Consider the following 17,013-nt stretch of genomic DNA (forward strand, 5'->3'; position numbering starts at 1 on the left):
TAATCCATCCATCCCTCTATCCTCTAATCCATCCATCCCTCTATCCTCTTAATCCATCCATCCCTCTATCTCTAATCCATCCATCCCTCTATCCTCTAATCCATCCATCCCTCTATCCTCTAATCCATCCATCCTCTAATCCATCCATCCCTCTATCCCTCTATCCTCTAATCCATCTATCCTCTAGTCCATCCATCCTTCTATCCTCTATCCATCCATCCTTCTATCCTCTAATCCATCCATCCCATCCCTAATTCATCCATCCTTCTATCCTCTAATCCATCCATCCTTCTATCCTCTAATCCATCCATCCCTCTATCCTCTAATCCATCCATCCCTCTATCCCTCTATCTCTAATCCATCCATCCTCTAATCCATCCATCCCCTCTATCCCTCTATCCTCTAATCCATCCATCCTCTAATCCATCCATCCCTCTATTCCTCTATCCTCTAATCCATCTATCCTCTAGTCCATCCATCCTTCTATCCTCTAGTCCATCCATCCTTCTATCCTCTAATCCATCCATCCTTCTATCCTCTAATCCATCCATCCCTCTATCCTCTAATCCATCCATCCCTCTATCCTCTAATCCATCCATCCCTCTATCCTCTAATCCATCCATCCCCTCTATCCTCTAATCCATCCATCCCTCTATCCTCTAATCCATCCATCCCTCTATCCCTCTATCCTCTAATCCATCTATCCTCTAGTCCATCCATCCTTCTATCCTCTAATCCATCCATCCTTCTATCCTCTAATCCATCCATCCCTCTATCCTCTAATCCATCCATCCCTCTATCCCTCTATCCTCTAATCCATCCATCCTCTAATCCATCCATCCCTCTATCCCTCTATCCTCTAATCCATCCATCCTCTAATCCATCCATCCCTCTATTCCTCTATCCTCTAGTCCATCCATCCTTCTATCCTCTAGTCCATCCATCCTTCTATCCTCTAATCCATCCATCCTTCTATCCTCTAATCCATCCATCCCTCTATCCTCTAATCCATCCATCCCTCTATTCCTCTAATCCATCCATCCCTCTAATCCTCTAATCCATCCATCCCTCTAATCCTCTAATCCATCCATCTCTCTGTCCCTCTATCCTTTATCCATCCATCCCTCTATCCTCTAATCCATCCATCCCTCTATTCCTCTAATCCATCCATCCCTCTAATCCTCTAATCCATCCATCCATCTATCCTCTAATCTATCCATCCCTCTATCCTCTAATCCATCCATCCCTCTGTCCCTCTATCCTCTAATCCATCCATCCTTCTATCCTCTAATCCATCCATCCATCTATCCTCTAATCTATCCATCCCTCTATCCTCTAATCCATCCATCCCTCTATTCCTCTAATCCATCCATCCATCTAATCCTCTAATCCATCCATCCCTCTGTCCCTCTATCCTCTAATCCATCCATCCTCTAATCTATCCATCCCTCTATCCTCTAATCCATCCATCCCTCTGTCCCTCTGTCCCTCTATCCTCTAATCCATCCATCCTTCTATCCTCTAATCCATCCATCCATCTATCCTCTAATCTATCCATCCCTCTATCCTCTAATCTATCCATCCCTCTATTCCTCTAATCCATCCATCCCTCTATTCCTCTAATCCATCCATCCATCTATTCCTCTATCCTCTAATCTATCCATCCCTCTGTCCCTCTATCCTCTAATCCATCCATCCATCTATCCTCTAATCTATCCATCCCTCTAATCCTCTATCCTCTAATCCATCCATCCCTCTATTCCTCTAATCTATCCATCCCTCTATTCCTCTAATCTATCCATCCCTCTATCCTCTAATCCATCCATCCCTCTGTCCCTCTATCCTCTAATCTATCCCATCCCTCTGTCCCTCTATCCTCTATCCATCCATCCCTCTGTCCCTCTATCCTCTAATCTATCCATCCCTCTGTCCCTCTATCCTCTAATCTATCCATCCCTCTGTCCCTCTATCCTCTAATCTATCCATCCCTCTGTCCCTCTATCCTCTAATCTATCCATCCCTCTGTCCCTCTATCCTCTAATCCATCCATCCCTCTGTCCCTCTATCCTCTAATCCATCCATCCCTCTGTCCCTCTATCCTCTAATCTATCCATCCCTCTATCCTCTAATCCATCCATCCCTCTATCCTCTAATCCATCCATCCCTCTATCCTCTAATCCATCCATCCCTCTATCCTCTAATCTATCCATCCCTCTATCCTCTAATCTATCCATCCCTCTATTCCTCTAATCTATCCATCCCTCTATCCTCTAATCCATCCATCCCTCTATCCTCTAATCCATCCATCCCTCTATCCTCTAATCCATCCATCCCTCTATCCTCTAATCCATCCATCCCTCTATCCTCTAATCCATCCATCCCTCTATCCTCTAATCCATCCATCCCTCTATTCCTCTAATCTATCCATCCCTCTATCCTCTAATCCATCCATCCCTCTATCCTCTAATCTATCCATCCCTCTATCCTCTAATCTATCCATCCCTCTAATCCTCTAATCCATCCATCCCTCTATTCCTCTAATCCTCTAATCCACTATCTCTCCATCCTCTAATCCGGCTATTCCTGGCTACTCCCAAAGTGCCACACACACAATGCATTGCCATTGAGGGTAGGCCAAATAAAAATGTGCTTCACATTTTCCAACAGTCCATTTGTATTTTCCAACGGGGCTATACATTTGGGTGAGGTTATTTTTCCCACCTGAGTAGCCTCGTTTCACTGCCAAAAATAAAATAAAACCATTTAGTGTTCAGTGAAATAACACAATGTCAAATACAGGTGGCCTAGTCAAATAATTAACATCCAATCACATTCACCGTTACTCTCTTGTGGGTAACCTTCACTCTTGCGCAGACATTTGGAAACAAAATATGCATATTTGAAAAATAAGACACATGAGTTTTATAATGAACAAATACAGTTTTATATGAGAGTTACATAAAGAGCAAACTGGTTGATTCATGTTATATTATTATTTGTGTCCTGGTCTTGTAAGAGCTCAATGTCACTTCCTGTTAGAGCTCAATGTCACTTCCTGTTAGAGCTCAATGTCACTTCCTGTTAGAGCTCAATGTCACTTCCTGTTAGAGCTCAATGTCACTTCCTGTTAGAGCTCAATGTCACGTCCTGTTAGAGCTCTATGTCACTTCCTGTAAGAGCTCTATGTCACTTCCTGTAAGAGTACTATGTCACTTCCTGTAAGAGCTCTATGTCACTTCCTGTAAGAGCTCAATGTCACTTCCTGTAGGAGCTCTATGTCACCTTCTGTATGAGCTCTATTTCAATTCCTGTAAGAGCTCTAAGTCACTTCCTGTAAGAGATATATGTCACTTCCTGTAATAGCTCTATGTAACTTCCTGTAGGAGCTCTATGTCACTTCCTGTAAGAGCTCAATGTCACTTCCTGTAAGAGCTCTATGTCACTTCCTGTATGAGCTCTATTTCACTTCCTGTAAGAGCTCTATGTCACTTCCTGTAAGAGATATATGTCACTTCCTGTAAGAGCTCTATGTAACTTCCTGTAGGAGCTCTATGTCACTTCCTGTAGGAGCTTTATGTCACTTCCCACGAGCCAATTTGTGACAAAACCTCACATTAATTCTTATGTTTTGTAAATGTATCGTATAGCGTTTGTGTGGCTGGCTTACAATTATGGCAAAAAACAACATTTGAGAGTGAGCTGACCCTGGTGCTAGAGGGGGGAACAGGTGACCCTGGTGCTAGAGGGGGTACAGCTCACCTTGGTGCTAGAGGGGGTACAGTTGACCTTGGTGCTAGAGGGGGTACAGCTGATCCTGGTGCTAGAGGGGGTACAGCTGACCCTGGTGTTAGAGGGGGTACAGCTGTCTCTGGTGCTAGAGGGGGTAGAGGTGACCCTGGTGCTAGAGGGGGTACAGCTGACCCTGGTGCTATAGGGGGTACGCAGCTAGAGGTTGAATGTTTGAAGGGGTACGGGACTATACAAAGTTTGGGAACCACTGGTATAATCCATCTATCACTCTATCCCTCTAGCCCTCCATCCTCTATCCATCCATCCTCTATCCCTCTATCCTCCATCCTCTATCCATCCATCCATCCTCTATCCCTCTATCCCTCCATCCTCTATCCCTCTATCCTCCATCCACCCATCCTTCTATCCCTCCATCCTCTATCCCTCCATCCTCTATCCCTCCATCCTCTATTCTCTATCCCTCCATCCTCTATCCCTCCATCCTCTATCCCTCCATCCTCTATCCTCTATCCCTCCATCCTCTATCCCTCCATCCTCTATCCCTCTATCCTCCATCCACCCATCCTTCTATCCCTCCATCCTCTATCCCTCCATCCTCTATCCCTCCATCCTCTATCCCTCCATCCTCTATCCCTCCATCCTCTATTCCTCTATCCCTCCATCCTCTATCCCTCCATCCTCTATCCCTCCATCCTCTATCCCTCCATCCTCTATCCTCTATCCCTCCATCCTCTATCCCTCCATCCTCTATCCCTCCATCCTCTATCCTCTATCCCTCCATCCTCTATCCCTCCATCCTCTATCCCTCCATCCTCTATCCTCTATCCCTCCATCCTCTATCCCTCTATCCCTCAACTCTCTATCCCTTAATCACTCCATCCTCTAATCATCTATCCCTCTATCCTCCATCCTCTATCCTCTATCCTCCATCCTCTATTCCTCTGTCCCTCTATCCCCCATCCTCTATCCCTCTATCCTCCATCCACCCATCCTTCTATCCCTCCATCCTCTATCCCTCCACCCTCTATTCCTCCATCCTCTGTTCCTCTATCCCTGAATCCCTCCATCCTCTATCCCTCAATCCCTCCATCCTCTATCCCTCAATCCCTCCAACCTCTATCCCTCTATCCCTCCATCCTCTATCCCTCTATCCTCCATTCTCTATCCACCCACCCCTCTATCCCTCCATCCTCTATCCCTCTATCCTCCATCCTATATCCCTCTATCCACCCACCCCTCTATCCCTCTATCCACCCACCCCTCTATCCCTCTATCCACCCACCCCTCTATCCCTCTATCCACCCACCCCTCTATCCCTCTATCCACCCACCCCTCTATCCCTCTATCCTCCATCCTCTATCCCTCTATCCACCCACCCCTCTATCCCTCTATCCTCCATCCTCTATCCCTCTATCCACCCACCCCTCTATCCCTCTATCCTCCATCCTCTATCCCACTATCCACCCACCCCTCTATCCCTCTATCCTCCATCCTCTATCCCTCTATCCACCCACCCCTCTATCCCTCTATCCTCCATCCTCTATGCCTCTATCCACCCACCCCTCTATCCCTCTATCCCTCCATCCTCTATCCTCCATCCTCTATCCCTCTATCCACCCACCCCTCTATCCCCCCATCCTCTAATCCGACAAGTGGTGTCACTCCTATGAAACGCTCGTCTCTCAACCAATCAAGGCAGTGAATAGTGAGTAGTACCCTGAGTCTGACCTGATGATGTCACCTAACGAGATAGAACACATCTAATTCAGCAACTCAGAGGCTATATCCCAAGTGGAACACTATTCCTTTTGTAGTACACTACTAGATCCAACGTAACTCAAAGTAGTGATCTTGGCAGAGAAAATGTTGTGATTTAAGAAACAGCCAACCATCAGAATCACCAAGGTGAGTCACTAAATCACGAAATCCCATTGTGGGCCATTTCCAGTAACTTCCGGTGAAGTTTAGAGCAGCACCACAAGTTGAATATATCCATCACAAGACTGAGTACATGTAAGGATGGATTTATGCATTCACTTTTCTACCCAGGAAATAGATCTACTCAACTGAGCTCATTGGCTCACGAGAAATTCAGGGAGGAGTTCAATCATCTAAATGCTTCTTCGGGAACTGATTATAATAAATAATACATTTTAACATAAAATCAGTAAATAAGGATGAAGAAGGAAAAAAAACTAACCAAATCAACAGGGAAAAGGGGCTGTGTAGTCTTCCAATTCAAATGAGCTGCCCCACACTGCCCCACACTGCTCCACACGGCCCCACACCGCCCCACACCGCCCCACACCGCCCCACACGGCCCCACCCTGCCCCACACTGCCCCACACCGCCCCACACCGCCCCACACCGCCCCACACCGCCCCACACCGCCCCACACTGCCCCACACGGCCCCACACTGCCCCACACTGCCCCACACTGCCCCACACGGCCCCACACGGCCCCACACGGCCCCACACTGCCCCACACTACCCCACACTGCCCCTCACTGCCCCACACTGCCCCACACTGCCCCTCACTGCCCCACACTGCCCCACACTACCCCACACTGCCCCACACTGCCCCACACTGCCCCACACTGCCCCTCACTGCCCCACACGGCCCCACACGGCCCCACACTGCCCCACACTGCCCCGCACTTCCGGCAGATTTTTTTATGTTTACTGGGAGAGCAGAGGCCTAATGAAAAACCTGATAAAAATGCAAATTGCATTCTGTCTTATGGTAAACCCACTCACTGATGTACATTGCCAGGACTAAGGGGGGAGGGGAGGGAGGGAGGGAGGGAGGGAGGGAGGGAGGGAGGGAGGGAGGGAGGGAGGGAGGGAGGGAGGGAGGGAGGGAGGGAGGGAGGGAGGGAGGGAGGGAGGGAGGGAGGGAGGGAGGGAGGGAGGGAGGGAGGAGAGGAGAGGAGAGGAGGGTGCTGTTGTGGGTCAGATCACCAGATAAAATGCAGTTTCATCCTACAAAAATACATACATGTGTAGGATCTTAATTTGACCAGTATTGTTGCAACAAAATTATAATCAAGATTTGAACATTTAGTGCATAATGTTCACGAATGTCCCAGAGGAGGAGGCTGCTGTTTGGCCCCTAACTGTTTGGAACTGATTTTTTTACAGAATGTTTCTTCCACCCTCTCTTTAAAAAGAGCTTCAGGACATCGATTGTAAAATGTTTTTTCTTTGACGCAAAGGGTTTACTCCAGATACCTGAGCAGGCCCAAATCCCCGTCATTCACATGAAGAGGAGACGCCGAGACAAAGGGTTTACTCCAGATACCTGAGCAGGCCCAAATCCCCGTCATTCACATGAAGAGGAGACGCCGAGACAAAGGGTTTACTCCAGATACCTGAGCAGGCCCAAATCCCCGTCATTCACATGAAGAGGAGACGCCGAGACAGAGGGTTTACTCCAGATACCTGAGCAGGCCCAAATCCCCGTCATTCACATGAAGAGGAGACGCCGAGACAAAGGGTTTACTCCAGATACCTGAGCAGGCCCAAATCCCCGTCATTCGCATGAAGGGAAGACGCCGAGACAGGGGACGCAGGTCAGGGTGCCTGATGAGAATTGGTCAGCGAGTGGGTAACCCGCCCTCTACCATTCGTCCTATTGGCCAACGTGCCTCTACCATCCGTCATATTGGCCAACGTGCCTCTACCATCCGTCATATTGGCCAACGTGCCTCTACCATTCGTCCTATTGGCCAACGTGCCTCTACCATCCGTCATATTGGCCAACGTGCCTCTACCATCCGTCATATTGGCCAACGTGCCTCTACCATTCGTCCTATTGGCCAACGTGCCTCTACCATCCGTCCTATTGGCCAACGTGCCTCTACCATCCGTCAAATTGGCCAACGTGCCTCTACCATCCGTCCTATTGGCCAACGTGCCTCTACCATCCGTCAAATTGGCCAACGTGCCTCTACCATCCGTCCTATTGGCCAACGTGCCTCTACCATCCGTCCTATTGGCCAACGTGCCTCTACCATTCGTCCTATTGGCCAACGTGCCTCTACCATTCGTCCTATTGGCCAACGTGCCTCTACCATTCGTCCTATTGGCCAACGTGCCTCTACCATCCGTCATATTGGCCAACGTGCCTCTACCATTCGTCCTATTGGCCAACGTGCCTCTACCATCCGTCATATTGGCCAACGTGCCTCTACCATCCGTCATATTGGCCAACGTGCCTCTACCATTCGTCCTATTGGCCAACGTGCGTCTACCATCCGTCATATTGGCCAACGTGCCTCTACCATCCGTCATATTGGCCAACGTGCCTCTACCATCCGTCCTATTGGCCAACGTGCCTCTACCATCCGTCAAATTGGCCAACGTGCCTCTACCATCCGTCCTATTGGCCAATGTGCCTCTACCATCCGTCCTATTGGCCAATGTGCCTCTACCATCCGTCCTATTGGCCAACGTGCCTCTACCATCCGTCATATTGGCCAACGTGCCTCTACCATCCGTCCTATTGGCCAACGTGCCTCTACCATCCGTCAAATTGGCCAACGTGCCTCTACCATCCGTCCTATTGGCCAATGTGCCTCTACCATCCGTCCTATTGGCCAACGTGCCTCTACCATTCGTCCTATTGGCCAACGTGCCTCTACCATTCGTCCTATTGGCCAACGTGCAATAAACTGGAGAATAAACTGATTGAACTCCGATCAAGACGATCAAACGGGACATTAAAAACTGTAATATGTTATTTTTCACAGAGTCTTGGCTGAATGAAATGTTGCTGATTTACCATCGGTAAGATAGAACAGCTGCCTCCGATAAAGGGCTGGTGGTCTGTGTCTATTTGTCAATTACAGCTGGTGCACCAAATCTAATATTAAGGAAGTCTCAAGGTCTCAAGAGTATCTCATGATAAGCTGTAGACCACACAATTTACCAAGAGAGTTTTCATCTATATTTTTCATACAGCTGTCTATTTACCACCACAAACCGATGCTGGCACTAAGCCGCAGTCAAGGATCTGTACAGGGACATAAGCAAACATGAACATGCTCATCCAGAGGCGGCACTCTTAGTGGCCAGGGACTTTAATGCAGGGAAACTTGAAGCCATTTTTCACCTAATTTCTACCAGCATGTCACATGATCAACCAGAGGGGATAACAACTCTAGACCACCTTTACTCCAAACACAGAGATGCATACAAAGTTCTCCCTCGCTCTCTATTTGACAAATCTGACCATAATTCTATCCTCCTTATTCCTGTTTACAAACAAAAAACTAAAGCTGGAAGTACAAGTGACTCGCTTAAAATAGAAGGGGTCAGATGACGCAAATGCTAAACTACGAGACTGTTTTGCTAGCACAGACTGGAATATGTTTCGTGACTCATCCGATGGCATAGAGGAGTACAACACATCAATCAATTGCTTCATCAAGAAGTGAATTGATGACATTGTCTCCACAGTGTCTGTACGTACATACCCCAACCAGAAGCCGTGGATTACAGGGAACATCCGCACTGAACAAAAGGCTAGAGCTGCTGCTTTCAAGGAGTGGGACTCTAACCCAGACGCTTATAGGAAATCCCGCTATGACCTCAGACGAACCATCAAACAGGAAACGCATAAATACAGGACTAAAGTTGAATCGTACCGACATCAACACTTGTCGAATGTGCCAGGGCTTGAAAACTACAACTTGCAAACTATTACGGACTACAAAGGGAAACCCAGCCACGAGCTGCCCTGTGACACAAACCTACCAGATGAGCTAAATGACTTCTATGCACGCTTTGAGGCAACCAACACTGAAGAATGCATGAGAGCACCAGCTGTTCTGGGTGACTGTATGATCACTCTCGCCATAGCCGATGTGAGCAAGACCTCTAAAAAGATAAACATTCACAAAGCCGCAGGGCCAGATGGATTACCAGGACGTGTAATCTGAGCATGTGCTGACCAACTGGCAAGTGTACTCACTCTACTCCCTGTCCCTGATCGAGTCTGTAATACCTACATGTTTCAGGCCCAGACTGCACCCCTAGCCACATCCTCAGAGCATGGACTGACCACCTGGCTGAAGTGTTTACGGACATATTTAATCTCTCCCTATCCTAGTCCCACTTCACTATGTCCACCGTAGTCCCTGTAGTTCCCAAGAACACCAAGGTAACATGCCTAAATGACTACCGACCAGTAACACTCACGTCTTGAGCCACGAAGTGCTTTGCAAGGCTGGAAATGGCTCACATACACACCATTATCCCAGAATCTCTAGACCTACACAAAATGTCATACCACCCGAAAAGATCCACAGATGATGCAATCTCTATTGCACTCCACATTGCCCTTTCCCACCTGGACAAAAGGAACATCTACGTGAGAATGCTATTCATTGACTACAGCTCAGCGTTCAACACCATAGTGACCTCAAAGCTCATCACTAAGCTAAGGACCCTGGGACTAAACACCTCCGTCTGCAACTGGATCCCGGACTTCCTGACGGGCCGCCCCCCAGGTGGTAAGGGTAGGTAACAACACATCTGATCACCGACAACGATGAGACAGCCTATAGGGAGGAGGTCAGAGACCTGGCCGTGTGGTGCCAGGACAACAACCTCTCCCTCAACATGATCAAGACAAAGGAGATGTTTGTGGACTACAGCGAAAGCAGGCCCTCATTCTCATTGATGAGGCTGTAGTAGAGCAGGTTGAGCAGATTGAGGGCTGCAAGTTTGTTGGTGTCCACATCACAAACAAACTATCATGGTCCAAACACACCAAGACAGTCGTGAAGAGGGCACAACAATGCCCAACAACTCAAAATATCTGGGTCCTCAGATCCACAAAAAGTTCCACAGCTGCACCATTGAGAGCATCCTAACTGGTTGCATCACCATCTGGTATGGCAATTGCTCGGCCTCAAAGGGAGGCACTACAGAAGGTAGTGTGTACAGCCCAGTACATCACTGGGGCAAAGCTTCCTGCCATCCAGGACCTCTATACCAGGCAGTGTCAGAAGAAGGCCCTAAAAATTGCCAAAGACACGCGCCTGTGTGTGTGAAGCTTCCTGCCCTGTGGGTGTATGTGTATGTATCCTGTGGTCTTTTCTCTCCTTCTCCCCTCACAGGTGAAAATCATCCCCAATCACTCACCAATCAATCATCAATTCCTTTCCCTTGGTTTAAAAACCCTGTCAGTTGTTTGCTCTAGAGCTCAATCTCTCTGTAAATGCCATATGTCTGTAGATTTCTCTGTTTCACCCTCTCCTACTATGTCTGTAGATCTCTCTGTTTCACCCTCTCCTACTATGTCTGTAGATTTCTCTGTTTCACCCTCTCCTACTATGTCTGTAGATCTCTCTGTTTCACCCTCTCCTACTATGTCTGTAGATCTCTCTGTTTCACCCTCTCCTACTATGTCTGTAGATCTCTCTGTTTCACCCTCTCCTACTATGTCTGTAGATCTCTCTGTTTCACCCTCTGTGGTTATTTCGTTCTCACTTTTACTTTTCACTATTATAATTTGCCTGAGTTATGTTACGGGTCTCGTTACCATCTCCCCTAGACTGTTACGGGTCTCGTTACCATCTCCCCTAGACTGTCGGGACAAAAGGGATTCGTAACATCTATCCATCTCTAGCTGTAATTTCCCAACTCCTTTGCAGGGCATTGTACCAACTCCTTTGCAGGGCATTGTACCAACTCCTTTGCAGGATATTGTATCTGACTAGTCCACAAAATAAGCACTACAGCCACAGTGCTCTCTTTGTGTGTAACACAGCAACTTAAATGAAAGGTGGATCTGATCTGACAGAGTTTGGGCAAAGAATATACACTTAAAGTGATGGTTTGGAAACGCATTACAGGTGGTGAGGGTAGGACACAACCTGCTGATCCTCAACACCGGGGCCTCACAAGGGTGAGTTCTCAGCCCTCTCCTGTACTCCCTGTTCACCCATGACTGCATGGTCATGCACGCCTCCAACTCAATCATAAAGTTTGCAGACGACACTACATTGGTAGGCTTGATTACCAAGAACGACGAGACGGCCTACAGGGAGGAGGTGAGGGCCCTTGGAGTTGGTGTCAGGAACATCACCTCACACTCAACGTCAACAAAACAAAGGAAATGATCGTGGACTTCAGGAAACAGCAGAGGGAGTGCCTCCCTATCCACATTGACGGGACAGAAGGTGGAACGTTTTAAGTTCCTCTGCGTACACATCACGGACAAACTGAAACCCACACAGACAGAGGCTGAAGAAATGTATCTTGTCACCCATAAACACTTACAAACTTTTACAGATGCACAATCGAGAGCATCCTGTCGGACTGTTGCCTGGTACTGCAACTGCTCCGCCCACAACCGTAAGGCTCTCCAGAGGAAAGTGAGGTCTGCACAACGCATCACCGGGGGCAAACTACCTGCCCTCCAGGACACCTACACCACCCGATGTCACAGGAAGGCCAAAAAAATCATTGAGGACAACAACCACCCAAGCCACTTCCTGTTCACCCTGCTATCATCCAGAAGGCGAGGTCAGTACAGGTGCATCAACGCTGGGACCGAGAGACTGAAAAACAGCTTCTATCTCAAGGCCATCAGACTGTTAAACAGACATCACTAACATTGTGTGAGTGGCTGCTGCCAACATACTGACTCCATCTCTAGCCACTTTAATAATTAAAAGTTTGATCTAATAAATGTACCACAAGTCACTTTAAAAAATGCCACTTTATATAATGTTTACATACCCTACATTACTCATCTCATATGTATATACTGTATTCTATACCATCTACTGCATCTTGCCTATGCAGTTCGGCCATCGCTCATATTCAAGTCACACAAGTGTGAATGAATAAGGAAATTGTTAGATTACTTGTTAGATATAACTGCACAGTCAGAACTAGAAACACAATCATTTCACTACACACACAATAACATATTAATGCATAGCATACATATTAACTAACCATGTGACCAATAAATACATGTGTGTGTGACCAATAAATACATGTGTGTGTGACCAATAAATACATGTGTGTGTGTGACCAATAAATACATGTGTGTGTGACCAATAAATACATGTGTGTGTGTGACCAATAAATACATGTGTGTGTGTGACCAATAAATACATTTGTGTGTGACCAATAAATACATGTGTGTGTGTGACCAATAAATACATTTGTGTGTGACCAATAAATACATGTGTGTGTGTGACCAATAAATACATGTGTGTGTGTGACCAATAAATACATGTGTGTGTGTGACCAATAAATACATTTGTGTGTGACCAATAAATACATGTGTGTGTGTGACCAATAAATACATGTGTGTGTGTGACCAATAAATACATGTGTGTGTGACCAATAAATACATGTGTGTGTGTGACCAATAAATACATGTGTGTGTGTGACCAATAAATACATGTGTGTGTGACCAATAAATACATGTGTGTGTGACCAATAAATACATGTGTGTGTGACCAATAAATACATTTGTGTGTGTGACCAATAAATACATTTGTGTGTGACCAATAAATACATGTGTGTGTGTGACCAATAAATACATGTGTGTGTGTGACCAATAAATACATTTGTGTGTGTGACCAATAAAATGTTGATTTGCTTTTCTAGCAGTAACACAATTAGCATTTAACTTACCATCAGACAAGAAAACAAGTAGTGCATAAACAGTAGTACATATTAGCGTAGCATAGCATCTCTAACTTTAAGTACTCCATTTTCAGTATAATTTCCATATTAGCATTTAGCTTACCATCAGACAAGAAAACAAGTAGTGCATAAACAGTAGTACATATTAGCGTAGCATAGCATCTCTAACTTTAAGTACTCCATTTTCAGTATAATTTCCATATTAGCATTTAGCTTACCATCAGACAAGAAAACAAGTAGTGCATAAACAGTAGTACATATTAGCGTAGCATAGCATCTCTAACTTTAAGTACTCCATTTTCAGTATAATTTCCATATTAGCATTTAGCTTACCATCAGACAAGAAAACAAGTAGTGCATAAACAGTAGTACATATTAGCGTAGCATAGCATCTCTAACTTTAAGTACTCCATTTTCAGTATAATTTCCATATTAGCATTTAGCTTACCATCAGACAAGAAAACAAGTAGTGCATAAACAGTAGTACATATTAGCGTAGCATAGCATCACTAACTTTAAGTACTCCATTTTCAGTATAATTTCCATATTAGCATTTAGCTTACCATCAGACAAGAAAACAAGTAGTGCATAAACAGTAGTACATATTAGCGTAGCATAGCATCTCTAACTTTAAGTACTCCATTTTCAGTATAATTTCCATATTAGCATTTAGCTTACCATCAGACAAGAAAACAAGTAGTGCATAAACAGTAGTACATATTAGCGTAGCATAGCATCTCTAACTTTAAGTACTCCATTTTCAGTATAATTTCCATATTAGCATTTAGCTTACCATCAGACAAGAAAACAAGTAGTGCATAAACAGTAGTACATATTAGCGTAGCATAGCATCTCTAACTTTAAGTACTCCATTTTCAGTATAATTTCCATATTAGCATTTAGCTTACCATCAGACAAGAAAACAAGTAGTGCATAAACAGTAGTACATATTAGCGTAGCATAGCATCTCTAACTTTAAGTACTCCATTTTCAGTATAATTTCCATATTAGCATTTAGCTTACCATCAGACAAGAAAACAAGTAGTGCATAAACAGTAGTACATATTAGCGTAGCATAGCATCTCTAACTTTAAGTACTCCATTTTCAGTATAATTTCCATATTAGCATTTAGCTTACCATCAGACAAGAAAACAAGTAGTGCATAAACAGTAGTACATATTAGCGTAGCATAGCATCTCTAACTTTAAGTACTCCATTTTCAGTATAATTTCCATATTAGCATGTCATAATGTCAGACGGTTGTAAATATTAACATAGCAAAGCAAATAGTCACAAAATCACCAAGTAGTCAATATTAGCATTTAGCATGTCAGGTCTGTACATAGTACTGGATTAGCATATAGCAACATTAACACACCATTTTCAGTATTAGCATATAGCATTAGCAATGTGAGACCATACCTTGGTGGTGTCTGTAGCGGTGATGAACCAGGTGCAGTTAGCATTGTTGTCATACTGGACAGGGTAGTTTGGTGACGCGATGATACCGTTAGGGCCTCTCAGCTGACCACCACACATCGGAGCTGAAAGAGAAAATAACATGACACTGTTAGGCTATTTACTTATCAATTGAACTGTGTGAATCAACTTCCACATACTGTACAAATTAGTTTCAGGTATGTCTATGTTTACCTGTATATAATCTCGTAATTTGACCCAAAGGGCATTGAAAAAGATTCAAAGAGGACAGTTAGTTAGCAAAAAAGCTGACAGAGGTAGCCAACTAAACCCGGTCTTATCCTGTCTCATCCTGTCTCATCTCGAACCCACAAGAGACTGGAGTGAAGCACTATGTCTGAAGTAGTGAATGCTGTTTGAGAAGGCAGGGATCAAGACATAATGAATGGTTGGATCAAGACTTAAAGAATGGTTGGATCAGGTATAGAAGGCTTGGTTCAATACTTAAAGAACGGTTGGATCAGATATAGAAGGCCTGGATCAAGACTTAAATCATGGTTGGATCAGATATAGCATGCTTGGATCAAGACTTAAAGAATGGTTGGATCAGGTATAGAAGGCTGGGATCAGGACATAAAGAATGGTTGGATCAGGTATAGAAGGCTGGGATCAGGACATGAAGAATGGTTGGATCAGGTATAGAAGGCTGGGATCAGGACATGAAGAATGGATGGATCAGGTATAGAAGGCTGGGATCCAGACATAAAGAATGGTTGGATCAGGTATAGAAGGCTGGGATCAGGACATGAAGAATGGTTGGATCAGGTATAGAAGGCTGGGATCAGGACATGAAGAATGGATGGATCAGGTATAGAAGGCTGGGATCAGGACATAAGGGATGGATGGATCAGGTATAGAAGGCTGGGATCAGGACATAAGGGATGGATCAGGTATAGAAGGCTGGGATCAGGACATGAAGAATGGTTGGATCAGGTATAGAAGGCTGGGATCAGGACATGAAGAATGGATGGATCAGGTGGGGAAGGCTGGGATCAGGACATGAAGAATGGATGGATCAGGTATAGAAGGCTGGGATCAGGACATGAAGAATGGATGGATCAGGTATAGAAGGCTGGGATCAGGACATGAAGAATGGATGGATCAGGTATAGAAGGCTGGGATCAGGACATGAAGGCATGGATGGATCAGGTATAGAAGGCTGGGATCAGGACATAAGGGATGGCTGGATATTGGTCCTATAGCAGCAGTAGTTGTCTTTTAGAGGGCATTCTGACTTCTACTGTACTCTGTCCTTGGTCACAGAAATTGACTTTAAACACCTCAAACTAAAGCAGGCCATGTCTAATGAAGGCCTGGGTGTCTGGGGGTAAATGGAGTTAGTTAAGAGGTCTAGACCCAGACTCTACTCTTAATCAGTTATGTCGGAAGTGGAGAGGTCCTTAGAGGAATGCCTCCCCTCAAAAGAAATGCCCCCCAACACCAGCCACATTAAATAATGGGTGGCGTTCATTTTAAAGTTTAAGGAAAATAGTAATTAACTTGAGTGGTCCTGACAGTGAGGGTGACCTTAATGAAATATAATACTGTGTAGGTGTGTTAACTGCAAAGTCCAATACACTATATTGCCCATTTCTGGTTAATAACGAGGTCCATAATGAGGTTGATTCTCTCCCCTGTTAATACGCCATCTGTATTGTGGCTCCAGTGACGCTGGTCTAATCACCCTGCAATCACGATAATAAGGGCTCAGAGAGATAGCGTTCAGTCCCAAAATGCACACTATTCCACATGTAGTGCACTACTTTTTGGCTCTGGTCACACTATATAGGGAAGAAGGATCTATTTGGAATGTATCATAGGAGACATTCAGATGGCCCTGAGCATTACTACAGTACTGTGGATATACAAGGCTGAGCATTACTACAGTACTGTGGATATACAAGGCTGAGCATTACTACAGTACTGTGGATATACAAGGCTGAGCATTACTACAGTACTGTGGATATACAAGGCTGAGCATTACTACAGTACTATGGATATAGAAGGCTGAGCACCACTACAGTACTGTGGATATAGAAGGCTGAGCACCACTACAGTACTGTGGATATAGAAGGCTGAGCATTACTACAGTACTATGGATATAGAAG

The 17,013-nt window shown here is 45.3% G+C and overlaps 1 protein-coding gene across 1 annotated transcript in view; it reads right to left on the reverse strand.

Annotated features, from left to right (window-relative positions):
• LOC109883181 (CUB and sushi domain-containing protein 2-like) overlaps nt 1-17,013 on the reverse strand; it is an 899,659-nt gene that overhangs the window by 405,575 nt on the left and 477,071 nt on the right. The window contains 1 exon segment of the mRNA XM_031794932.1: nt 14,849-14,970. Within this exon segment, the coding sequence (XP_031650792.1) occupies nt 14,849-14,970 (122 nt within the window).

Source organism: Oncorhynchus kisutch, linkage group LG17, assembly GCF_002021735.2.
Source record: "Oncorhynchus kisutch isolate 150728-3 linkage group LG17, Okis_V2, whole genome shotgun sequence".
NCBI lineage: Eukaryota > Metazoa > Chordata > Actinopteri > Salmoniformes > Salmonidae > Oncorhynchus > Oncorhynchus kisutch.